Below are 26,406 nucleotides of genomic sequence, written 5' to 3' on the forward strand. Positions count from 1 at the left end.
AAAACTACATATGCATCCTCCAGGACGCCGCGGATGAGAATTGGGAGCGGGAAAAGGAGCAGTACGTATGCGTTTTGATAGAAGCTCTACTGGAAGGGCTCGGGGACGAAGGCGAAGGAGTGCGGATTGGTTCTGCGAGTACGCGAAAGAGGGCATTTTGCAGTGAGGATGAGGGAGTTGAGGAGGCTGGTGGGGGCAAGAGGAGGATGACCGCTGGTGATCAGAAGAACGTGACGAGAAAGAGACCCTAGTTTGTTTGTGGATTGTTTAGATATCCTTTCGACCAAATTTTGATAGGGTGGAGGAGAGGCGAAGACAAATATTCAGATGGTATGATAGGTGTATATACGATTGCACAATTTAATTGGAATCATAGTCTATAAAACAGAATAAATAGACAATCATCTCAATCATCTCAATCCCCGGCCTGTTCCATGTATCATGTTGGAAGCTATTTGATATCATAGCGATGGATAATCCCCGAGGTTCATTAGTACCACTCGACATCTCCAAAATTTAATAACTTATTTTCCCAGCTCCTCGCCCATGCTTGGCTCCCCCGCTTTTTTCTTAGCAGGGGGTGTTCCTAGATCCGTCTGGTCCGGCAATATGAGCAGAGTCTATGGGATCTTTATCAGGTGATTTGGTTAATGGCGGAGTAGAGTGGGGTATGAAATGTTTGTGTGAATTGTCGGAATTTCAAGTGATCGGTCCAGGGCGGGACTCTTTCGGAAGATTTAAATATATGAGATTAGCGCCTGCGCCGAGGGAGCTATTCTCGTACTCAGTTTTTTTCTAAGATACCCAGTGGATTTTTTCAACCCCTATATACGCTAACTTACAGTCCGCTCGATATTTACAGCAACCAAACCCTATCGATAGCACTATTCCTCGCCCATAGCTAAAAGTGTGCATTCATAAATTCCCAGATATAACCCACTCCCGGCACCAGTCCAAATACCCCTCAAGGCCCCTCCCCTCCAAAGACCTCTCACTCCCTCCTCCCTCCACACGCTCTTCGCTACATCTACCGCTCCCAGCCTTCTCCCGCTGTGTTTATTCGCTCCTAGCATAACAATTGTCTTCACCATATCCACCGGCGTTGTCAACCATGCCGCCACACCCCCAGACAACCCAGCCGCCGCGCCCGTAACCTTTGCAGTCTCCATCAATCCGTTTCCCCGTTCGCGCACCCTGAACATCACCTTCAGCCGCTCATAAAGTGGAAATTGAATGACAACAAATGGGAGGTTGCGACCCGCTAGGAGTGTGAAGCCCCGCCAGAGATCTTTGGGGTTACGCCCAACGAGCTTCAGGGCCGCAAGTGAACTCGAACCCTTGGCTTCATGCATGACCTGCGCATTCTGTTTGATCACCTCAGCGGGGGTAGCCACCACGCACCCAAGGGCTTCCGCGAGAGACGAAGAGAGTACGTGTGTTATCGGCTCGGGGATTTGCGGCGCGGAGGTTCGCAGAAAGCTTTTTGAGGATTCGTAGGATGTGAAAAATACAGCCGCTAGCCACCGCAATCACCAAGTTAGAAAAAATGGATCGCAACCCCCCGGAGTGGTATGAGCGAACATACAGCCAGGCACCATCGCGAGAGTAATCGGCCCGATACCCTGGTATAACCCGCGTAGCCACATCTTCCTCGGGCGCGCCGACTGCGCTGCGAGTTTTCGGAATGCGGGTGATTGGATTCTTGTCTTTAACGTATCGAACGGGTAGAAGGTCAGGCATACCGTGAGTCCCGCTGTCGGTCCTGCCTTCGTCATCATCAATAACTCTGCGAAAAATGGCAATAACAATAATAACTTTTAGAAGAGGTTTAGGGCTCCTTACGATGAGATCGGCGGTCCTCATTCTGACCGGTTGGCTTGCTGTGAAAAAAGCGAAAAAAGAGGAGGTAAAAAAACACACGTGCCCCCTCAAAAGAACTTGATGCAACCCGATGTCGGAACAAGGGATTTACAACCAGGATTCGAGATTTTCAACACTAGCGACCACCCCATGTAAAATCCTAACCTGACTTTGCGTCCATTGATTTGAATTCCTTGCAGGATGACATGTAATGAATGGAGAACGAGAAATGGCAATAGAAACTTGAATCATTGAACCGTTTAAAATGCACTCAAGTATGGAAGTTAGTGATGAGACAGACAGGGGTCTAGGTGGCCGAATATATATGCGCAATTCGCGGGAATTCGTAGATATGTCCTCGGCCACTTGAGCCATGCCCGTCTCATCACTAACCTGCATACCCGAGTAGTCAAAAATTCCAACCATTCTTGTGCTATGTAGTCCAAAATTTCCTCCTCTGGAAGAAGGGTTCAAAACACCGACCTTACTAAGAGAGGCAAGTCCAACGTCCTAGCACAAGGATTGTTTATTCGAGTTCTTACTCGACTACTCGAATATCTTTTCACCTGCCCGAACCCTATTGGCGCAACTCACCCGATAATGGCAGAAGTTCGCGTGGGATCCCTCAGCCTTCAGGCAATTAAGGAGATTTCACCGGCACTGTTTGCCCCCCCCCCCCGGTCAACGGCATCAGATCGGGTTCAGTGGGGCGCATTGTGCATCAGTTTTCGACATTGCTGAAATCGTAACTGCTCTCATGAACCAACGAAATTGAGATCACAACAGCGATTTTCTGGGTATTGTGCCCCTTGTATGAGCTGCTATATGTGGACAGGTAGGGTACAAATCCGCGGCTAGAACAGACTGTCATCCCCGGGAAATTGGATAATGCTTTCATCAAACAGCGCTCTCATGGGCAACTGGAAAGGGATACGAGATTTACTTTAAAATCCTCCTCAAAAGTCCTCACCTCCTCGTACGCACGCAGGGAACACAAGTGCGCACCCTCGGCTGAGCATCTATGGACATCCACCAGTGGTTGAGTGGGTATTTGCAATCCCATCCAGCACCATTCCCAGTGCAGCTGGGCATGCTCAGCACTGCTCATATACTTATGGGAATGTTCAGTCCATGATTTTTCTTTTGTCCTACTGTATTTGTGCCACACTACAATTCCGCATTTAAGTTTAGATTCGCCCTTGCCCCCTATTGATGATTGGTTCCGCCTTTTATCCGTCCCTCGTTGCTTCCCGATTGCTTTTCTCTCTCCTACAACTGATGCATGAAATGTGCTACCCGTATGTCTTGTCTTGGGTGCTATTTGGAAGGATCTAAGCGCAACCGCGAGGGCTCTTGACGCAACCGTGGATCACGTTTCCCAATACAAGTAATGTGAGTCCAAGCCTTCCGATGGGCAAACCCGGAACCAAAATGAGCGGAACCGATCCGGCCCAAGCCCCCCAAAATCCAGGCCTGGCCTAGCTCAGCCCGGAAAATTATAGTCCGGGCTCCCCCACCAAGCCCAAGAAACCAGTGCATCTTTATCAGGGGAAAGAAAGGAAGCATGATAAAACCAACAATTAGATTAAACCCTAAGACATCCATTAAACCACAATTCTTACAACATAGATCTTAATCGGGATAACAGTAGATTACCGATCGCGCAGCGGTAGATAGAAGACTAAATGAATATGTGGGGAGCTACGGCGCTGTATGGACAAGAGTGTTAGGTAAATAAGGTAAAACAACTTCGTTCGTCAACGCTATCTCTACACTGATCTATTGAACTTCTGAACTCTCCGCCAGACCCCCGGAACTTCCGAAATCTACACCGATCAATCAACATCCATCTAGAACCTTCAACAATAGAGTTATTAAGCCTCTCCGTAGAAGGGCTTGGGGGGTCAGGATTGGAGCCCGGAGCGTGAGAGTGGAATCTGGAGGCTCTGAACACTCTATTTCAAGAAATTTTGCATCTATTTCCCGACCCAAGGAACGCAAGTCGTGGGGTTTGAGAGTATACTATCCTATTCTAACAATACCAGAGGCCAAATCCGAGAATTGACCTATTGTCGCTCACTTCCGGTGAGTTTTTATATCACATCGCCAAGAAGGTCGGATAGATGATGAACCCGAGAACATTGTTTTTCAACCAGGAAGGTGAATTTGAGGGCTATTGATCTCCCGATCTCACTCAATACGAGTGACGGTTCGGGATTGAAATCAGTGAAATCATTGTTCGCTGCAGAACACAAGCACAAGTATCGTACTACACCTCTCCTATCGGATGGCTAACCGATTTAAGACAAGCCTTCGTGCTGCGGAGGAATTTTATTAGCTATTGGTCCCCATGTTTGAGAACCGTGTCCCAGGTCCATGGCCCCCGGCTACCCTACCTACCGTAATGTATTTATTTAGGTTTTGCACCCCAAGATATTAATTTGTCATCCTTCATCCTTGAAGCTAAACCTAAATGCAAGAATTAGGGTCGTCGTTGCTGTACTCGTACTGTACGAGTATGATATCGTGCATCAAAGATTATCGCTTCCTGGGGGGTGGGGTCGCGTCTAGTCTTCCGAAACCATATTCGTACAGTACCGGCAACATACTGTGCTCGTATCCCATTTTGAATCTCGGTTGGCATCCCGACATCTCCCCATCAGCATTACTTGTGCAATATCAATAATTCTCAGTACATTTTTGTGTTGTTAGTTTTAGTAACTTTAGGTCGGCCGAATTTCACTAGATCCCCGGAACGTAGCTATCCTCCCCATAGATAGCCAAGAGGATAGGGAATTCACCAACTCATTACATACAAGGTATAAAAAAACAGCGATTTTTGGGGGGGGGCATAAGTTTCTGACCCTTCTCCAACAAGAGCATCATTACTAGTTCGTTGAACGGCAAAATTACATAATGACTTCGTTGGAAACGTCCTAAAGAAATCTATTAGCGCGCCACACTGAGCGGAGGACACTAGAAAAAATAAATACCCTCTTCAATTCCTTGAACGGCAAAGTGACGCAATTCCAAACTCTCACTTCGTCCCCAACTTTACAATCTCGGCTGAGGATACTGACGCTTTGCACACGAACGCCGTTCTTGACGACTGTCGTGGAGTGCTCCGTCACACTCATTGGAGTTCCCTCGACACGAGCCCAAGCGCCGACCTTGCTCTGCCAACCAATAATTGAGTACAAAACGCAGGCATCATGTCTGATTTCTGCATCCTCTAGAACAATGCTTTCTTTGACACGAGCGCCTGCTCCAATCACTGCTCTAGGGCCGATGGAAACATTAGGGCCTAGCTTGGCTGTGGGATCAACCACCGCAGTCGGGTGGATGTAAACAGGGGGAACAATGAATGCGGAAGGCTGGCTAAGTTCGTTGGATTCCGATTGCCAGGCCTTCTGCAAGTAGAGAGCATTGGCGGGGACAGCCGAACCAGCAGTCTTGATCTGACGCCAAAAGTCACGCGTTTCGTAAACAAAGAAACGGCGTGAGTCCGAAAGGGGGCCAAGAATGTCCTGTTCCAAGCGCAAGACCGAAGAGGTGTCGCCATCACTGGGGTCAAGTGTGGGATCTGAGGCGAGGCGAATGGCCTTATCTTCCATTGCCGAGCGAATGAGAGAGAAGACCGAGGAGCTAAAGAGGTAAACACCGCAATTGATCAAATTGCTGATATGGGATTCCGGCTTCTCGACATAATGGCGGACTTGAGAGGTCTTTGGGTCGACGACAATGCCTGTGAACGCAAAGGTTAAAATACGCACGGGTCACTGAGGAGTTGGAGCAGTATCTCACATCCAAAATTGCTCGCGGCCTCATTGCTAACCTTAGTTCCCAATAGCACCGCCTCTGCCTCTTTCTCCTCAAACATGTCGAGCATGTCTTTAAGGGGGAAAGAACAGCAGACATCCGCGTTGATGACGAAAAGTCTGCTCGGGTTCCCCTTCATGATAGCATCGCGGAAATGGTATAGCCCTCCTGCGGTCCCCAAAGCGGTATACTCGCGTAGATACTTAATCGTGAACTGAGGGAATTCCGTAGACCACTGGCGAATGTATGGCGCAAAGATAGATTCCTCGTAGTAGCCAATCAAGTAAACTTCTTTGATGGAAGGAACTTTTGCAACCGCCTTGAGGGGATGGTAAATGAGGGGGTGGCCGGCAACCTCGAACAGGGGCTACGACAGCGACTTATTAAGCGGTTTCCAACTCCAAGATCGGGGAAAACAATACCTTGGGGAGATCAAGAGATAGAGGGCGGAATCTAGTTCCCCTGGAAGGGCCTCCGACCTAGAGTTATCAGCTAAAGGTTCCTGCAGAAGCGAGATGGTACAAACGAGGATGAGAGCTTTGTTAGACATGTTGTTTATGCTGAGAGATAGAACTAAGGGACTGTGTGAAAGATAGTTTGTCGGAAGAAGGCAGTGATGGTTGACGAGGAGTAGAGGGGAGCGGGTTAAGGAGGTGACAGAACTCGGGAAGTAGGGTGAAGATGCAGGGACTTCGTTGTTGTTGATGCAGCCCCCCGCTAGAGAAATAGGGTTAAGCGAGGGTTGGACAAAAATAGCCGAAGAAGACCGTCTCATAATTTCTCACTCGAGGTTGATGCTTTTTAGGGGCTGTTTGGCGTGACATATTATGGTGGTTGCAACCAAGCTTGGAAACTGACCAATCAGAGACTAAGCCTACTTATGTAATACGTTTTAAGAGTTCTGATTGGTCAGTTTCAAACTTGGTTAATATGTCGCGCCAACAGCCCTTGTGTCTCAGCGCACTGTGATGGACTTTCTGCCAACAGGTAGTGGCGCGTGAAATTTTTATCGTAGAGAAAACCAATGTCAACCCATAAGCGCTTCACAGTACTAGGGCAGAGTGTGTGAGTGTGGCCGAGACACCAATGCCTGGATGAATTTAAAGAAAATCAGAGGAGTCCAAAAAACATGCACCACGTTCTCAGAAGGCGCCGTATCCATAGAAACCCGGCGGTCTTGCTACCCACCCGTGAGAATAGTTTCTCGTGGACGCAAGAATAATTTCATACTCGATAAAAACCAACGTTTCTATTTCTGAAAATTGAATAGCACAAGTTTCTTGAGTAGTAAGACCTGGACAGTAATTAGAGAATTCCAGGTGACATCCGTCCTAACTACTATAGTATCCAAATTATTCAAAAGGTTCTATGAGACCCTACTCCGCTATGGGTAACACGATGTTATGGATCCAAAGACATACCCGTCGTGTTTCACCAAAAACTTTGAAAAACCGGTTCATGGAAACCGATCGCTAAAGAGCACTACAAGTGCTCCTAAGTTCTCTTTCACACAACCCACCACGGAAGCATTCACAACATCTTGCCTACATAAGTGCCCTTGGCCGCCCCTCTCGTTCTAAATTTACACGATAAACCCAAAACTTTCACAACGTTTGCAGCTAACTCAATACCAAGAGGCCCTAACAATCCACGCATCACAATGACCACTACCACCACCCAAAGCCCAGTCCATCCCCTCCTCACTCGCCTAAGCAACCTTCAAGAAACCTTGGAAACAATAACCCTTGACCACCGAAACCTCCTCTTCCAACTATCTCTGAACGAAGCAATTCAGCAACAAAATATACCCTGGACTCCTGAAACTGCAGAGGTAATATTTACTAACGCAAACGCGCAGATGATTGCTTGGGGATGGGGGATAGAAGATTGTACGAGGTATGAGCTATTTCAAAACCGGGAGCGAGAGGTAAAGAGGCAGATTATCAATTGTTCGATTGAGATTGGGGGGATTCTAGAGAAGGAAGAGGAGAAGGAGGAGAAGGAGAAGCGAGAGGGGAATAAATAGGTTTTGTTTTTTGGGGCTCTATTTTTTGTGGAGAGCTATGTTTTTTAGGATATCTCTATCTAAGTACAGTACTGCTTCGCTTCTGTCCCACATCTGGTGATATGGGTTGGCATGGAATATATACGGAATCTGGCTTTCGGATGAGACTTGTGTAGGAGTGCGGTACGGGCGCTGACTGTACAGTACCCGATTACTGTACTCGTATAGTATGTGTAGGATCTATCACTCTGTCATGGACTGTAAGTTAGGCGGGATACAAGCTGAACAGAAGATCGAGTGTCATCCTGGCTCCTAGTAATTGAAGCAGATTCGGCTAGAACGATTGAACCTCTGTGGATACACTGGGGTGGTGGTGGTAGTAAAAGCCCAAGAAATATATAACAAGGCTATGCTCTTAGGTTTTAATCTCCAATTTTGGTGCTATGTGTGATGCTGGGTGGGTATCTGTGTTGGAAAGGGCGGTTACTCAGGGACACCGGCCACCTTGAGTGGGTGATAATTTCGACATTCCTTTGAGTGGCGCCCCGGAATTCAGTCCAACTCTGGCGGCCCTCGATTTAAGGAGAGGTAAGAGGATCTTTGACCGCCGCCTATAGAACATGTGGCAAATGGTGGAAAGAAAAAAAATGTGTGACAAGGATACAGGTACTTGTATTAATACTATACGCGATTTCCGCGACGTGCATGCTGGGGGTGTGCTAGGCAGGGAGTAAGCCACAGATCGTGTAGTACTGCATGGGCACTGGTAGGGTAGGACGGAGGATTTATGGGAGAATATTATTTTGTGAATGGTGAACATCATTTAAATTATCAATGTCTGCCATCCTAAGCTGCCAATACCGGTACGTCTGGGTTTGGGTCCGGCCCGGCCCGGCTGCAAAAAAGCGACTTCAAAACCAAAGCTGGTCCCGGCTTGAGTATGAACTGCATGCATGCGCAATGGTCCGAGCTGTTATCTTTTCATTTGACAGGTAGGCGGAGTCCTTGTTTGGGATGGCATATATTTTTTTCCTAACTTTTAACATAAGCGGTGAAAGGAAGAATGAGTGGCTTGTATTGTCTATATCAGGGCTGAATGGATCGTATGGTGTGGGTTTTAATTTGCGGAGATCTGACTGAAGTAATAATATGGTGATACTGTTGCCAGAACAGCTCGATGGATTAGCAAGCCCAAAAACTCCCTTTTGAGCTTAATAGCTCTCCCTATTCCCTGGGACTGAACGCTCCCAAGTGTAATCCTAGTTTGTAAAGCTACAGTGACAATGAAAATTAGCTGGGGCACCATAACGTTACTTTTGTGTTAGCTCTGGGAATTCACTTGTATAATATAGAGAATTTGGGTAGGACCGGGGGAGCACTTGGCGAGGAGACTCTTTCAATGAGGAGCCAGGAGTTCAAAAAAAAAAAGACTGTTGTGGCTAACAGATGTATTCACTTGGCAAATAGTGCACTAACTCACTCTGGGTGCTGCATTGCTGTGTGCCTACCCAGTCAATATCCGGGATTTTTTCCCTTAAATCTAATAAACAGAAGACCTTCTAGAACTCAGGTAGCAGGGTTTATTGATATGTCCTAATGGCCTGTCTTCCATAGATGTAATTGTGACTTTGATGTCAACAGTATCATGGATAGTGATCTCTTGTCTGACCGAGGGTGGGAGGTCCACGCAGTGTCCTCAAGAAGCGAGCTGGGTAGCCAGGGTGGAGGAAGGCTTCTGCTCCCGAGGGAAAGTTACTCGGCATTGTTTTATCCGTTCCGGTGCTACTGCATCTGGTACGCAACCCAATGTGCAATATCCGTACGGCTCTTGTAGAGTACCGGTTGATACATTACTCCACTTTTCTCTGCAATGCAAGTGATGCTGGTAGTATTTCAGCAGGGATTAGTGGATTTTTCCATTTTCTGAGATCGGTGGAGAAAACTGCCAGTTGGAGAAGAGAACTATTGGTGGGTGGGTTTCATCGGTTTTTTTGCCTAGCGGGTCTTTTCTGTATTAGGACCTTACATTATTAGGGAGCTAGCCCGGAGGCAATTGAATGCGCTATTATTTACTTTCCAGCATTGCCATCAATAGTGAATGCTTATTTTCATAGTCAGCCCGTCTCTGTAATGGAGCCTGCACGGCCATGAGGGTCTTTACTAATGACGGCGGTCTGAGCTACTGTAGACTCCCCTCCCTTCCCCTGCCCCTTCTAGTCTGGTGTGTTTCGCCTGCCGTAGTGGGATCTCTCGCCGGGTGCCGGGTGCCGGTGAGCGATCACATGGGCCAACTGATTTCAGAAGACAGGAAAACGAGAACTGCGCTGTTCAGCAACTTAATCTCCTCTAAGTATATGGATTACCATCTCTACCACCTGGTCAAGATAGTTCCATTATTATTTTAACCTCGTTTGTCATTTTATCTTAGACGTCCAGATTTGAGATCCACTAGTGCTGGTGGCTTGATAGTGTATCTCTATGTATCTACTACCTGTAAACTTACTGGTTAATATCAGCGTCTTTTCTGCTTTGTAATACTATATCAAGGTTAAGCATTTAATGAGCCACTCAGAACTAGCACTTTATGGTACCGGGTAGTACAGACCACCTTGTAATGGGTGATTTTGAGTGGCAGGCCTAGTTATGCACAAGCTCGAATATTGGAGCTCTATTCCGATTTGGGAAAGTCTCAAAACCCAGTAATCTGGGTACATGTATGGGCAAATGATATCGGAGGGAATCGTTTCCCTTACCGTAAAAGGAGTTCACACTATGATGTCCTGGGTTTCCGTCTTTAGATTTGGGGAGATGGAGACACAGCAAAAGAATTGTCTTTCAGCCCTTAGCTGAGACAAATAAAAAGAAAAATATGGTTCCGGCAGCCTACGTCCAACACCTCGGTCGTTGCAACCGGGGACGCAACGGGGGACGCCTTGGCATGTAACTTGCTTCATATGGAATCACTCAATAGTTTAAACCTTCCTTATAATTCTATTAATTTGTTTATTATTCTATTCACCCAGATCTTATCAATATTAGAAGTGGATGAGGCAAGGTGTTCCAAATGGAAAAAGCATAAAAGAATAAATTATGATATCAACCTTCCTGTCATATCACAAAGAATTAAGCCTGGTGGCAGCTTACTAATACAGAATTTCGTGCCAAGGCGTCCACCGTTGCATCCCCGTTGCAACAACCAATGTGTTGGACATACCGTAGACGCCGGAACCATACTTGATTTTGTATTGGCGGAATAGTTGAGTTATCAACAGTGGGAACGGTAGGGACCGGGCCGCAGCATCATGCCGTACTTGTAAAAGCCGGAATAATTAGACCTCTTGCGATAATAAAACGTTGTTGTTGTTTTCCATTTAGGTACCAGTACAGTGCCCCAGCAGTGAGGTCTGTGGTATTTTTATTTTTATTTGCCTCCGCAGGGCTGAAAGACGATTTTTTCTTTTAGCTGTCCCTTTCTCCCCTTACTTCGAAGGAGGGAGCTCTAGACCTCCTAGCTTGGGATCCTATCACCTCAGCCATTACGGTACTGAGAAGGCGAGTAGGGTAAATTTTTGCGACCTTAGGTATGATATTCTATCCCTCGGCGTGTAATTATCGCCTTTTAGTTCCGTAGAATATTTAGAGATTAAGAATGATTCAAGTGTGGCGATCGTGTAAATGTTTTCTACTGGCTAGGTCACAGCTCCCCGGCCGAGGTATGATATAATACCTTTGATAAAGATCTGAGGTTAACCTAGGCCATTAGCCGCGCTGAGAGGCTGAGGAATCTGGGCAAAGATTAAGTGATTTCTGGGTTCCCTCTATGCATATCTAGTCTCTAGGTTGGAGGCTGTGTGGGGGAGGGCTACACGGGGGTAAACAGCCGATTGTGCAAAAGCAATTTCAGGGATGAGGAAGGGTTATTATCGGAGTGATCGATCGGTCTCTCCTAAGTCATAATATACAAGTACAGTGCCAGATGTGGGATCTCACTGCTGTACGACTATCTGTTGGAACCTACCCTGTCACCCCCATTTAGCAGTTCAATTCAATTCAAGTACTCGAGCACCCGTATAGGTGGTATTTCTGCTGGTATTATCTCTACAGCTCCGAAATGCCGGCAGCTAGCACTCTGCATGAGGTGGGTTACAACTGCTGCGCCCAGGAATTACTGTACTAGTACAGGCATGGGGGAAAATTAGAGAAGGCTCGGGGAAGCTTTTTCATAATAATAATTGAGCTTTATATTAGCGTCCTCTCCATCACTTTTTTTTTGGGGGGGGGGGAATGCCAGATATTATCGAAGAATTGTTTTTGCAGAGTCGCTCAGGCTTGCTCACGGATGGTCCGCGGGGTGTTCGGTTTGCAAAGGATAGAACCTTTTTCTCCAGAAAAGCTTGCATGACGCCGCTATTGCCCAACTAGATGGGGGTCGCTAAGGCGTCTGTTTGTAGGTATGATACAACGTGATTATGATCTACGAGTATGGCTGATGGAAAAGTTTCCCGCCGAGTTTCCACCACCGCTATAAATTTTTGGTATCATAGGGAGGGAGTAGAGAGCGTATGGGGAGTCCGAGGGCCTCTCTGGCATCCATGAGACCGTGTGAACCCTCAGCGAGGCGCGGCATGGCTTGGCTTGCTACTGTATCGTAGTTAAAACCGAGGAGCTTTTGCAGCTAAGTCACGCCGCACCTCGCTGAGGGTTCACACGGTCGATACCTTCCCACTTACCTCCTCTCTTACGAAAGGTGCTGGGACCAGGGTTTGGAATGGCGCTAAGCGTCGCATGCGGCTGCGCACGACCTTAGTCGGGTAGTAGATGCTCGCTCACAGGTCGGGAGATATCCGCAAGACAGATCGAGCACAACTTCGAGATATCATATCGGCGCGGCTAGGATAGGATACCGGTAGATTAGGTTGGACCGTGGTACCCGGGAAGGACGCGCCACCCGAAATCCCGTACGAGTACTCGAGTACCGTGGAGTGGGGATTGGGTTAATGGAGTATTGTCTGAGAGTTGTGAGGTTTTTACTCTATGGAATTTCCTGTCTTTGTGCATGCCTTGGCATGTACAGTACTGCACAGTACACTTTCCTGTATTTAAACTCGGAGCTGGCCTTCTTAGTTAGACAAGCTCAACCGCCTCCTGTCAACATCAGTTTAGATCACGTCAATCCTCTATCTAAATTGAGTTCACCTTCAACCCCTTTGCTTCCTCTGTGTCGGTCTATTTACTACGATTGGATTCCAATCCAACTTCCCTTCCTCTATCCATCGGTTTATTGGTCAGGTCACAGAGCAATTATAGCCACAAGGTGCATGCTTGGTCGAAACATCATCCAAATAAGGGAAGGCACAACAAACCTCTCACACCGGTACCGGTACCGTACTCGTACACAGCAGGTAGAGGGAAGTGAAACACTACTTCGGAAATCCGAATCCGAGCTGACGCGTGGTACGGGACCGAATATCTATTACCGGTACATCAATTTTCTTTGTAATGTGGTACATTATGCGAGCGTATATTCTAGTAACAGATAAACGAGAAAAAACTCACAATGCAGCCCACACTTTAGGCATGGTCTTAGCTGCGGATCACCCGCATGGTATTTCATATTGGAGAGCATCACCAAATGTACGTTTTTACACTGGGGTATTTTCCCCAGTTCACGACCAGCTTGGCCTCCTGAACATGCTGTGAGGGTTGATTCTCTGGACGGGGTTCATCTGTGGTTGTAATCCCCTGCTTTTTTTTTTGGCCAATAGTGCCTCGAATTCCAAGTATCCCTACCTGCACCCCCGGTGCATAGCGGGAGTTCCAGGTTTGTAAGGTGATGCGCTATACTTTTTCTCATCCGGGTCGCCGTATATCGTAAAAACTGGAATAGAAGATAAACATTTTAGGACGTTGTAGCGCACGGTACAATGTAGTAGCTGCCTCTCCTAGGAGTCGGTGTGTATTTTCTGTTTTGCCTTGACTTGGCGAGTGAGTGTGCGGTGTTATCCCCTCCTTTAGCCGCGAAGACAAATTCCTGCGTGCTCGGCTATTTATCTTCTATTTGGGACCTTATGGTATTAATATGGTTGCTTCTCGTTCCCCTTCTGGGCTCGCATTTTTCCTTCATTCTTCCTGAGAACACTTTACTCGAAGACTTCCGTTATCTATGATACTGCCTGGGCGAGTTGGGGCAACAACACAAACCTAATTTCAAAGATCCCAAATGACCTCCCTGTGGGTGGGGCGTGTTAGGTAGGTGCCCCTAGGGTATAGAACTGGGCGGTTTTCTATATGGGTCTGGGTCGGCTAATAGGGGATTAGTTCGAAAGGGTTCAAAACAACTGAGGATATAATCCGTGGAAACTCCTCCGGAAATATAAGCAGCCTCAGCAATACCAACAGCAACAACGTTAAAGACAGCTTTAATATCATCACAAATAATTATAGTGCATTTCCAGAAATTCCTGGTATGAAGCCTTCCATTATTTCTCTTTGATTTCAATTTATGCCTAACAATTTGTGTAGCAACCTTGGAGAAGCTGGTGGAGGGCAATCGCTGGGTGGTATCGCCACCTGAAATTGATCCAGAGTACCCCCGCCACCCGTATAATCTGCCAGAGGATGGTACTGGAGGATGGATTTTTGAGGATGGTGGGTTTAAGAAATGGTAGGACAGTGAAAAATCTGAGCTTCTCTGGCTTTGAGGTGGCCCTGGAACAGGAAAGACGTTGTTGGCCAAGCTTGTTGCAGCCAAATTTTTCAATGGGCACAGCGGTCCGCAAGGAGGGGATAAATTTGCTTGTCACTTCGTCGCCAGAAATTCCTACAGGCGGACTCCCTGCTGATAAGGCCGAGTCACCACAAAGCAGGCTTGCCAAAGTGCCATGGGACTTACTGTATGGCATTCTGCGACAGAACGGGAATCTTTTCGATGTCTTCAAGGATGAGCTTGGATATCAAGGGGATAAACTTTTGACCAACCCGGGATCCTTATGGAGGGTTCTGAGAAAAACGATCAAGGGTTGTGAGCTAGGGCCCGTATATATTCTCATCGATGGCGTAGATGAGTTCAAGCAGAGCTTGTGTGAGGAATTGATCGAAAGCATTCTAAGGTTCATGGATATCCCGGGTCTGAAGGTCAAAATATTTCTCTCAAGTAGGGACGTACCCCACATTTCTAATAACCTTGGAAAACCTACTAAGATCGACTTCGATGCGAATAGGTTTGTAAAAGAGGACGTGAAAACTTTTATCAAGCTCAAAGTGGATAAATTGGGGGACTGGGCCATCGATCAGAAGGATGGAGCAACCGAGGCCCTCCTTGTGAAGTCGGATGGCATCTTCCTCTGGGCGTCGTTGGCAATTAAAAATCTAAAACGCTTTAGTGCGGGCCCCGATTATGAGGAGATTCTCGAAAAACTCCCATCAGAGCTCGAAGATGTATACCGAAAAATGTTGTCTGATATCGGCTTACGGGAAGGATCGGAGAAAGTTCTGGAAATGATCCGGAATGTAGCACTCGCCTTGCGTCCGCTCACATTCGGCGAATTCAAATATATCCTGGCACGTGTAGAAGAAGGGGCAAAAACTGGACAATGGCACTCTCGTAAAGGAAAAAATACCGAAATTCGACCCAGGAAAGATATTGAAATCAAACAGTATGTCCGGTCCTCTCTGGGATTTCTTCGGGCTGGTGACAAAACAATATCCATTGTTCATCATACAGCAATTGAATGCCTTTTCGACGAAGCCTTCCTGGGTAACCAACAGGTACCCCCTAAAAGTGAGCTGGACCTCCGTGTTTCCTGGCAGTGCTTTCGATACCTTCACTACGCATTTGCAGACCCGAAGGAATTTCCAAATGGAGATGACAGGGAACGTCACCATAGACCCCAGGAGTCCGGCCCGAAGCGACACCATCCGGAGAAGTCAGCAGAGCGTTTATGGGAAGTGGCACGGGAAAACCCACAGGGAGCCGTGGACGTGTGGCCATATCTCAGATATGCGGCGGAATCCTGGTTCATTCATGCCCGTCGGAGCGTCGCGATTGCAGAGGAAAAGTTTTGTGATGACCCTACCCGTAGCTGGTTGCAATATCAATTCTTCGACATTAGTGACACTATACGAAAGCCATGGATTGAGCTCTGCGGGGATCCAAAATTGGTGGTTTTGGCGGGGGAGCAGACCCCACTTCACATCTCAGCAGGTTTGGGGCTCATGCCACTTGTTAAAAAGGTCTTTCCTAGTTCCAAATCTGGGTCAAATAGGATAACCGGCCGTCAGTCACCACTCCACCTAGTGGCCGAGCTCATGTCCGGGGCATACAAAATCCTCATGGGTGAGGGTGGCCTATCCTTCACAGCGCCTGGTCGGTACGGCAACACACCGCTACACGAAGCAGCAATTTCTGGATTTTGGCTCATGCTGGAGGACCTGGTGGAAAAATTTAAAACGCTAGGTGACAACACATATCGTGACCAAATCAACAAACAGAACGAATTCGGCGATACCGCGCTTCACCTCGCTGTTCGATTCGATCACCGAGATATCATCGAGTTCCTGGTTAAAAACCGCGCGGATCACACTATCAGGAACCGTGATGGTGTGACACCATCGGAATTAGGCAAAGAGCTCCGGAGAGGAGATAGTGTGAATAATTTAGAACAGGTCGAGGAGTTTCGGGGAGCTGTGGAGGAGATTGTGCAGACCTTGAAGAGGAATGCGTAGGGGAGTGTGGAGGGGAATGCGGCGGGGAATACGGAGGGGGCTGCGACGGGGGATAAGGAGGGGGATAAGGAGGGGGATAAGGAGGGGAGTAGGGAGGGGAATGTGGAGGAGACTGAGGAGGGGAATGAGAAGGGGGCTGCGTCGGGGAATGTGGAGGGGAATGCAGAGGGGAGTGCACAGGGGAATGCAGGGGGAAATGCGCAGGGGAATGTGGAGGGGAATGTGGAGGGGAGTGTGGAGGGGATTGTGGAGGAGACTGTGGAGGAGACTGTGGAGGAGCCTATGGGGGAGCCTGTAGAGGAGCATGAGGAGGAGACTGTGGGGGGGACTGAGGAGAGGACTCTGGAGGAGCCTACAGAAGAACCCGTGGATGAACATAGCGGAGGACAGCGGAGGGGACAGTGGAGGGGATGGCGGAGACCGCGGAGGAGCCCGGGAGGGGACGGTGGAGGATACCATGAGGAGGCCGCAGTGGAGGGTATGGAGGAGACCGCAATCAAGACCTCCTATGATTTTTGTTGTTGTATACCGCGCCGAGGATGAATTTGGACTCAGTGAAAGGATCCGATGAAAAGGGAGCTTAGGAAAATCACTGTTGTGATTTTGTTCCCTTGCATACCCAAAACAAACCTCCCAGGGGGACAGGAGTAACACTATCTAGGCAAACACATCCATCCAGCATCTATCGTCCACCCTTTCCCACCAAATTTCAAAGCAAAATAAATGAGGAATCAACTGGAAAAACTTCCTCCGAAATCCCAAACACATTAGAAACACATAGCAAGCACTCCCGCTCATACGGGTTTTCTAGCAATGCACCGGCATTTTCTACAATGATCTCTCACGTGCTCAGTCATACCTTGGTATCCGTAGCACCCCCAAGTATCAGCAATGTTAAGTAGTGACTTCTTCGGCTCTTAGGGGTGGTGGTGCTCGTGGCTGTAGGCTGCACTCTCTCTTGAGGGATTGCGTTTGCTTGGTTTTTTGGGGTTTGATTGGTTGGAAGTTCCCGTGATTGATCGGACCTGAGTATCGACGGTATATTGTAGGTTAATTGGATAGCTGATCATTTACTATGGAAGAGGGTTTTGGAGAAGGGAGCGATTCCCGTTTATTTTTTCGTTCATGGTCAGTGTATCATAATTTATGGTATTTCTCGATTTTGTTTTAGCCAGTTAATGAATATTTTGGTGGTTTTATGGGTTTTATTACTCCACTTCAGTCCTTGTCGAAATGCCGCCTCGGCCGTACCACGCTACTCGGAAAATATTTGAGTCCATTCGAGCAAAGTGGGATAGACCGTCTATGGTGGCTTCACCAATCATAGGATAGTTTTCGAAAAGCGATAGTTTTGTTTTGCATCTGAAGAAAAGTTGATTAAGCTAACTACTTTGTGGGAGGAGACATAAAAAGGTCTAGACATATTCGCCAATTGCATTGCATCATGCCTTATTCTGGGAAGTGGCCTCCACGCACATATCTATATCCGCAATAATGAGTAAGAACAGGACACTAAACTATGATACCATTTTTTCAATGATAGCGCAGAAGCCATCGAGTGATCACACATGATTCTTAAGGTTCTTTCCATCTTTCCATCCTTCCTTCTCTGAATCTCACTAGTATGACAGCAAACACAATGTCCAGGGGTAAATAAAAAGCTCACCCCCAAAACGTCTTCCTAACCGCCACCGGTATGCCCCCCCCTAGGGCTTCGCAGCGCACCTTCCCCCAAACTATCATACTTGCATCTGCTCAAACTCAAACCTACTGATAACTTCCAAAAGCTGACACTTGAACTCCATTTGGCAAGCGCATTCCCAGCGCACCCTCAGGACTCTCAAGGAATGTGAAAAACCCATAATTACTCTCCACGGCTGCAATCCTGTTGTCGCTGCCGGCCCACAACCCGGTTCCAAACTCCCCCGCGCCAAAACTCCGAAGTGCCATGTTCCTGCTGACTGCGAACGGAGAGATAGCATGGTGGCCGTTTCTTCCGGCGTGAAAGCCCCGTTTGGGCCGGTATCTTCAGCTGCCAGGGGCAGTTCTAAGTCCATAGGAGGGTACAGGGGGCCTGGAACGCAAAGAAGGTTCTAGATGGATCTTGATAGATTGGGATAGATTGTTGGGGTTTCGGAAGTCTGGCGGACAGTTCAGAGGTTCAATGGATTAGTGTGGAGGTTAAGAGGTTGACAGGAGATTCTCCAGACATGTCTTTCCTTTGTTATGACGGGGGTGTATGGAGGAAAGGGTAGCATGCTTGGAGAGATACGGGTAGGTGTGGTGATTCATAGAATTGTCAGGATACATTATTTATGTTATACTTATACACCTGTCTTTACCGTTAGTTTAGAGAAGAGACGAACGAAGTTGTTTTTCCTTAACTCACGCTCTTGTCCAGGTCCTGCCACAGTTACCACATAGTCCTTTAGTTTTTCTCTCTATCGCTGCGCGAGTCAATCATTGACTTCTCTACCCACTCATAAGAAATCATTGATTGCTATACCCACACATAAGAGAATGTAAGGCTGGAGGGGCGCTTCGGGCTTGCAATCTAATCTAATGTGATGGTAGCCGGCGTGTCAGAAGGAGATGCGGATTGGATTTTGGCCCCGGGGCGGGATTGTATGTGTTTACTCTTCGGTAGGGATAACGTGTCTTTGGCCCTGATGCTAGAAAGTAATAGTCTGGCGGTGCATATTGGACTGCCCGTCCAGGAGCATGTAGGTGTTTTATCCCAGTATTACGGGAAGGATGTTACTGGGTCCTCAGCCTGTTGGGAGGCTACTAGGGTGTGTTTCTTGGCTGCGATGCTTTACATAGTTGAGAACTTTTATAGCCGATTCTACGTGCGAGACGTCGCGGGTTTTCTTTAGCGGGGTGGGCTGTACAGGGCGTGAGGGAATGTTGTGGATAGGGCGGCCACGAGATGGCCCGCAGACGTTGAAAATTTTATTATGTGCATCTACTAACTCAGAGCCGAACATTTCTACTGTATTGCAGTTACTACTTATAGAAGCGCTCTCCAGCGTACAGAATTTAAAGACGAAGCTATAAGAGGTGACTATGTTAAACATCACCAATGAGTACTGCTTCCCCATCCCAACCACCACCATTTCCCTCCCTCCCCACCGCTACAGCGTCGGATTGGTGAAGTTATAGCTCTCGGTGCGCAGCACTTCCTTTAGTACACCCGCTCGATGTTGAGGGAAATTTTCGACAAAATTGAGAAAGACCTAATCGTCTATGCAGAGATCGGCAACTACCTCTCTCCACAAAGCTACCCCCGGGAGCTCTGAACCTAGGTTTCACTGTGATGGCGTCAAATCCAAACCGTGTCTATCTTGCTGGGGGTTCAATCTATTCTATGTGTTGCGACAAGGTCAGAACGCTGGAGTCTTGCTGAGTACAGTACACTGCACTCCCAGTAAGATTGATAACCCGGACACCAGGGGTCTATGAAGCTGGGAACTGACGGGGGGTGGGTTTGACATGGAAGCTCACAAGCTTTCAGAAAGCCTTGGATACTTGGGGGGTAAGTTCTTGAGTGGCTGAGACACTGCCCTCCGATCAATTATCTTAGATTTTGGCATATTCACTTTCCCCGTTAATAATTCGGGTTTTCTAGCGTTTTGGTGGCGCCCGGGTTATTGGTCTCACCGGGGGTAAAATCTCATAAGATAATCAGCAAGGCAAGGCTTAGTCACTGCAAGAGTCTGCTACTGTGAGTGATTAACTTCACATTGTTGGCACGACTACAACAAGGTACTTGAGTGGCAGCCCCCTCGCGTTTGTTCAATTAATTTGTCTAGGTAGCTAGACTAAAATTATAAGTCAGAAATGCTAAGCTTTCAAAGTCGTGCCTAATGCGACGCTGGAGAAAGGCAAGGGTTACGCAATGACACGAACTTCCTATCATGAAGTAATTTACATCCCTCTCAAACATTTCCCAAGAGTTCCAACTTTATTTCTGGGTGGTGGGAGCCGTCGCTACTCTCTTGTCCCAAAGAGCCCTCGAAAATCTATCAAGGGCCATTGATCAACCTGGTCGTTGTGTGCGAGATTTCACGGAAGTATCATACGAAACCTGGTGTGGATTGCAAACTGCTCAGAGTTGAGCCACAGAGGCCTCGCGCATTTGGAAAGGGGTTATACGTTGTGCCGGTGATAAGGACAGCTCAAGTTAAATTATAATACGACTGTCGTAACAAAACCCCCCAGATACCGTAAAAACCGGAAAAATTTGGCCTTATGCTAGGACGTCAGGATTTCCTCTCCTGATGAGGTCGGCAATACGAGGGTTAGGCAATAAAAAGTGGTGTGGAGCTGGAGGTCGATGTCGACCCCCGGTCAAAAACTAGAGGTCCTGTACGCCATGGTTAGTATCATAACCACTGGACTGTTTGGTGAACTTAGATTCCAAACAATAGTTTACTAATCATGGAAGCCATGGTTTGGATGTTAATAGAGTTAGGTATAGGGTTATTAAAAAAATAAACTTTAAATTTTTTTTTTCCACCAAGTCACTGCAGAGCCTCATTTTCTGAAGTTCAGACAGTTCTTGTTCCTGCATGGTATGGTCTGGAATCTCGTTCATCATTTGAGAGGACATCTTTGAAGTATAGGTAGTTGTAAACTATCTCTTTCAAAAGTCATAATATTTTGGATGTTACAATAATTATTTTGACCCTCACCTGTTGTGCTAATTAAAGTTAAAAAAATTAATTTCTATAATAATATATTACATAAGTATGTTTTAATATATTAGATGACAAGATTATTTTTACCAAATCTCTACATCCTTTCCTATACCCTTCAAGTTTTTACTTTTAAGCTTACTTTAGACATTGCAGGTTGGTAAAACTGTGCTGTTTGGCATGTTATGGTTACTAACCATGGTTTTAAAATTTTCTGAATTCATTGTTCTACAACCGTGGTTTGTAGCCAGCCAAATTTTCCAAACATGTAACGCCAAATAGCCCCTACGACTCGTCCAGAAACGCCACCCTTCCGTTACCCAACAGCCTGGAAAGCAGAATTATTTCAACAGATAGATTGGATTAGAGTTTTTGTACCTCTTCCACCAATTATATTTCATAGAGATTAACTAAGCTAGAGGAAACAGAGACCCTTCTTAGTGTCAAGTTTCTTGGGTTTGCCGATTCTACTAAAATTTCGGTTATGCACTGTAGAAATTTCTATCGCTTGGCCCTTGTGTTTCCCTTTTTTCGTTTGCAACAGCAGGGGGCTGAAAGGCAGTTTTTTCGGTGCCCCTTTCTCCCATGCCGTACTCGAACGAGGGAAACTCTAGGCCTCTTTTTGTGAGGTCCAATTACTCCAGCCCTTTCTTCTGTGATACTCGACGCAGTAAAGGCGGCGAGGTGATAGTGACACTTTGCTACTAGAGATATTTCTATTGCTTTATACCCCCTATGGGCATTAAGTGTCCGGGTTGGAGGTTTTTTTGAAGTGCTCCAGCAGGCCAAACGGGGGAACAGCTTTAGGGACGAGAGAAGAATGTTGCGGTATGCCAAACATAAGTTCTGCCCACGGTACCGTACCCCACGGACACCGGTTAGAACCTACCGGGTCGCCACCATTGGCCAATTCATTACTCTTACTGGTGGTGTTGTTGCGGGTATCATCTACAAGTACTGTACCATTCCTCAATGCCAAGAACTCGCACTCAGCCCAGTGTTACAACAACCACTGAGAATAAAATCTCTCACTTGGCAAAGTTTGCATGAACTCATGGTTCAACTTAGTTGAGGTTGTAGGGTTTGTTTCGCGGATATGATTGAAAAAGCCATCTACCTAGTTTTCACCAGCGTTATAAATTTTTGGTGGGAAGGAAGTGGAGAGTACAGTATATGCAGCGTCCGAGGGCCTCAGTGCAATCTACCTTCTACTCGAGTGCGGGTAAATTAATTCATCTCCCCTCCCCTCCCAGGAAAAATATCGTGCCGGGGGTTTGAGATGGAGCCAAGCATCACAAGCTACTGCGCACGGCCCTAGCTGAAGCCCGCTCGCAGGTCGGGAGATATCCGCGGGACAGGGATAGAGCGGCATTTCGTGAAATTGGCGCGGCTAAAGGATAAATAAGTTAGATCGAATCTTGATACCAGGAAACGCCTCACCCGCAATTCCTATACTTGTACACAGCAGGTGGAAAGAAGTGATCACTGCACCCGAAATCCAAATCTGAGGCGAAGTGTGACACAAGACTAAATATCCAGTACTACAGTAGTACAGTAAATTATTTTGCTTTTGGGCTGGATAAATTACGCGGGCCTATATCCCAGTAACAGATAAACGAGAAAAAACTCACTATGTAGCCCAACCTTCATGGATAGTCTTAGCCGTCGATCGCCCGCATGGTATCATATTTGATCTTAGACGGCAACACCCAATGTTCTCTGGTGCCTCTTCTCCTGCGAAGACTCAGCTCAGTCTCCTGAACATGCTGTGAGGGTTCCCTCTTTGAATGGAGTTTAGCTGTTGTAATCACTTGCTTTTTCTGGCAAATAATGCATGTCCCACCTCTTGCATCCTTACCTACATCCCCCAGGTGCATAGCTGGGGTTCCAGGTTTGTAAGATAATGCACTGTGCTTTTTTCTCACCAGGGTCGCCGTAAGCTAAATAATTTATATCGCAAAAACACTGATAGAAGATAAAAATTTTGGGATGTTGCACAATGCATATGGTAGCTGCCTCTCGTAGAAAGGGGATGTGCGTATTGCTTCTTGTTTTGCCTCAACTGGGGGGCTGAGTGGGTAGTGTTATCCCCTCCTACAGCCGCGAAGACGAATTCCGGCGTCCAAGCACATTTAGCATCTCTTTGGCTACTTATGATATTAATATGAGCGCTTCTTTTTCACCCTCTGGGCTTGCATCCTTCCTTCATTCCTCCTCACCATATTTTACTTGATATTTTTTTCTACTACTGTCTACTTACTGTCTTGACCAGTTGAGACAACAACTCGCACATCCAAATTTGAAGATCCCAAAATATCTCCCGGTGGACGAACACTTGTGGGACGATGGCCGAAAAGTATATCACGACATAGTTTTTCTAGACGGGTCGAGATAGGCTAACAGGGCATTAATCCAGGGTAGAAGCATTAAAGAAGTGGTGGCAGGGAGACAGGCCGGGAGATAGGTCGGGAGACGGGTCGGGCAATATCGGCAGCTTCAACACTTCTGGTCACTCCAACGCTATGGGCAGCTACAATACAATTGTCACAAATAACTATAGTACATTTACGCATGTTCCTGGTATGCAGCCTTTCATTGTGTCCCTTTGTTTTTAACTTATGGCTAAATTTTATGCAGAAACCTTGGAGGGGTTAGTAGCTGACCATCGCTGGGGGGTATCACCACCAGAGATTGACCTGGATTACCTCCGTGACCCGTATAATCTGCCCCGGGATGGTACCGGAGAATGGATTTTCGAAGATAATGAGTATAAGGAATGGCAGAGCGGCGATCGATCCGAGCTTCTCTGGCTTCGCGGTGTCCCTGGAACGGGAAAGACGATGCTAGCTAAGCTTGTTGCGGCCAAACTCCTCAAAGGACTCGGCGACCCTCCGGAAGTGGTTAATCTTGTGTGCCATTTCGCCTCGCCCGAACTTCCCACAGGCGGGCTCCCTGCTGATAAGGCCGAGTCACCACAAAGCAGGCTTGCTAAAGTGCCATGGGACTTACTGTATGGCATTCTGCGACAGAACGAGAATCTTTTCGATGTCTTCAAGATAGAACTTGGATGCCAAAGGGAGAGACTTTTCACCAACCCGGAGTCCTTGTGGAAGATTCTAAGAAAAGCGATCCAGGATTGCCCTACAGACAAAGTATACGTTGTCATCGACGGCGCAGATGTGGTCAAGAGCTTGCGTGAAGATTTGATCGGAAGTATTCTAAGGCTTACGGATATCGCGGATAAGAAGGTCAAAATATTTCTCTCCAGCCGCGACGTACCCTACGTTTCGGGTAGCCTCTGCGAACCCAAAAGGATCGACCTTGATACGAACGGTTTTGTAAAAGCTGATGTGGAAATCTTTATCGAGCGCAGTGTGAATAATTTCGGGGAGTGGGATGATGATCAGAAAAATAGAGCAATCGAGACCCTCCGGGCGAAGTCGGAAGGGATCTTCCTCTGGGCGTCGTTGGCAATCGAAAATTTGAAACGTCGTAGTACAGGCCCCGACTACGAAGAATTTCTCAAGGAGTTCCCATCGGAACTTAAAGAGGTATACCGAAATATGTTATGTGATGTCTGCTCTGGGGAGAGGCAGGAGAAAGTTCTCAAGATGATCCTGAATGTAGCACTCGCCTTGCGCCCGCTCACATCTGGCGAATTCGGACATATCTTGGCATGTATGAAGGAAGGGGAAGAAACCGGACAATGGTCCTCTAGTAAGGGGAAAAACACCGAAATTCGTTACAGAGAAGTGGGGGAAATGAAGCAATATGCCCGGTCCTCTCTGGGATTTCTCCGGGCTAGCGAAACAACTATATCCATTGTCCATCATACCGCGGCAGAATACCTTTTCGACAAAACCCAGCAGGATGACAAACAGGTATACCCTAAAAGTGAGCTCGACTTCGAGGTTTCCTGGAAGTGCTTTCGGTACCTCCATGATGCCTTCGAAGACCCTGAGGAATCTCCGAAAGGAAATGACATGGGGCGTAGCGATAGATCCAGGAAACCGGGCCCTGAGAGAGACCGCCTGGACGAGCCAGCAGAGCCAGCAGAGCCTGCGTGGAAAGTGGCACGGAGAAACCCAGAGGGAGCCGTCGCCGAGTGGCCATATCTCAGATATGCGGCAGAATCCTGGTTCATTCATGCCCGTCGGAGCATCAAAACTCTGGAGCACAAATTCTGTGACGACCCTGCTCGTAATTGGTTGGAGCATCAGTTCTTCGAAGAGAGCGACACCATACGAAAGCCATGGATTGAGCTCTGCGGAGATCCAAAAATGGAGGTTTTGGCGGAGGAGCAGACACCACTACATGTTGCGGTCTGTCTGGGGCTTAGGCCACTGGTAGAAAAAACCCTCGAAGGTTACAATGCCCAGGAAATGGGTACAAGCAGAAAACAGTCACCCCTACACCTAGCAGCCAGGTTTATTTCCGGGACGTACGAGCTCCTGATTGCCAAGGGCGGCCGATACCTCCTCACAGTGCTGGATCGATACGGAAACACACCGCTCCACGAAGCGGCCATTTCGGGCCATAAGGCCATGCTCGTGAGCCTGGTGAAAAAATTCGCAACTCCAGATTACCAGGCATACAGTGGCGAAATCAACAAGCAGAATTACTTCGGCGATACCCCGCTTCACCTGGCTTTCCAATTCGATCACCAGGATATCGTAGGGTTTCTAATCAAGAACCACGCGGATCCGAACATCAGGAACAATAAGGGAATGACAGCACCGGAATTGGGTGAAAAGCTCGGGAGAGGAGATACCCCAGATAACTCAAAACACATCAAGAAGATTGGAAAGATTGAGGAGGAGCCTGTGGAGCAGCCTGTGGAGGAGCCTACGGAGGACATTGTGGAGGAGCCTGCGGAGGACATTGTGGAGGAGCTCGTGGAGGGGCCTATAGAGCAGCCTATGGAGGAGCCTACGGAGGACATTGTGGAGGAGCCTGCGGAGGACATTGTGGAGGAGCTCGTGGAGTGGCCTGTGGAGGGGCCTGTGGAGGGGCCTATAGAGCAGCCTATGGAGGAGCCTACGGAGGACATTGTGGAGGAGCCTGCGGAGGACATTGTGGAGGAGCTCGTGGAGGGGCCTGTGGAGGGGCCTATGGAGGGGCCTATAGAGCAGCCTGTGGAGGAGCCTACGGAGGGCATTGTGGAGGAGCCTGCGGAGGAGGTTGTGAAAGTGACTAGGAAGGAGTCTAAGAGGGAGACCAGGGAGGAGTATGGAAAGGAGTCTAGAAAGCGGTCTAGGAGAAAGAGAAGGAAGGGGATAAGGAGGGGGAAAGGGAAGGGAA

The 26,406-nt window shown here is 47.6% G+C and overlaps 2 protein-coding genes; both read right to left on the bottom strand.

Moving 5' to 3' along the window:
- Window positions 1-788: 788 nt before the first annotated feature.
- On the bottom strand, window positions 789-1,863 carry GSTUM_00000128001 (uncharacterized protein; the record flags this gene model as incomplete). XM_002835361.2 has 3 exons in its annotated part: window positions 789-1,516; window positions 1,586-1,766; window positions 1,843-1,863. The coding sequence occupies 3 exons, from the start codon at window positions 1,861-1,863 to the stop codon at window positions 885-887; spliced, it is 834 nt and encodes a 277-aa protein (XP_002835407.1). The 3' UTR covers window positions 789-884.
- Window positions 1,864-4,572: 2,709 nt separating this feature from the next.
- GSTUM_00000129001 (uncharacterized protein) lies at window positions 4,573-6,229 on the bottom strand (the record flags this gene model as incomplete). XM_002835362.2 has 5 exons in its annotated part: window positions 4,573-4,796; window positions 4,854-5,605; window positions 5,665-6,046; window positions 6,102-6,158; window positions 6,206-6,229. The coding sequence occupies 5 exons, from the start codon at window positions 6,227-6,229 to the stop codon at window positions 4,770-4,772; spliced, it is 1,242 nt and encodes a 413-aa protein (XP_002835408.1). The 3' UTR covers window positions 4,573-4,769.
- Window positions 6,230-26,406: the final 20,177 nt, after the last annotated feature.

The sequence above is a fragment of the Tuber melanosporum genome, assembly GCF_000151645.1.
Source record: "Tuber melanosporum whole genome shotgun sequence assembly, scaffold_104, strain Mel28".
Lineage (NCBI taxonomy): Eukaryota > Fungi > Ascomycota > Pezizomycetes > Pezizales > Tuberaceae > Tuber > Tuber melanosporum.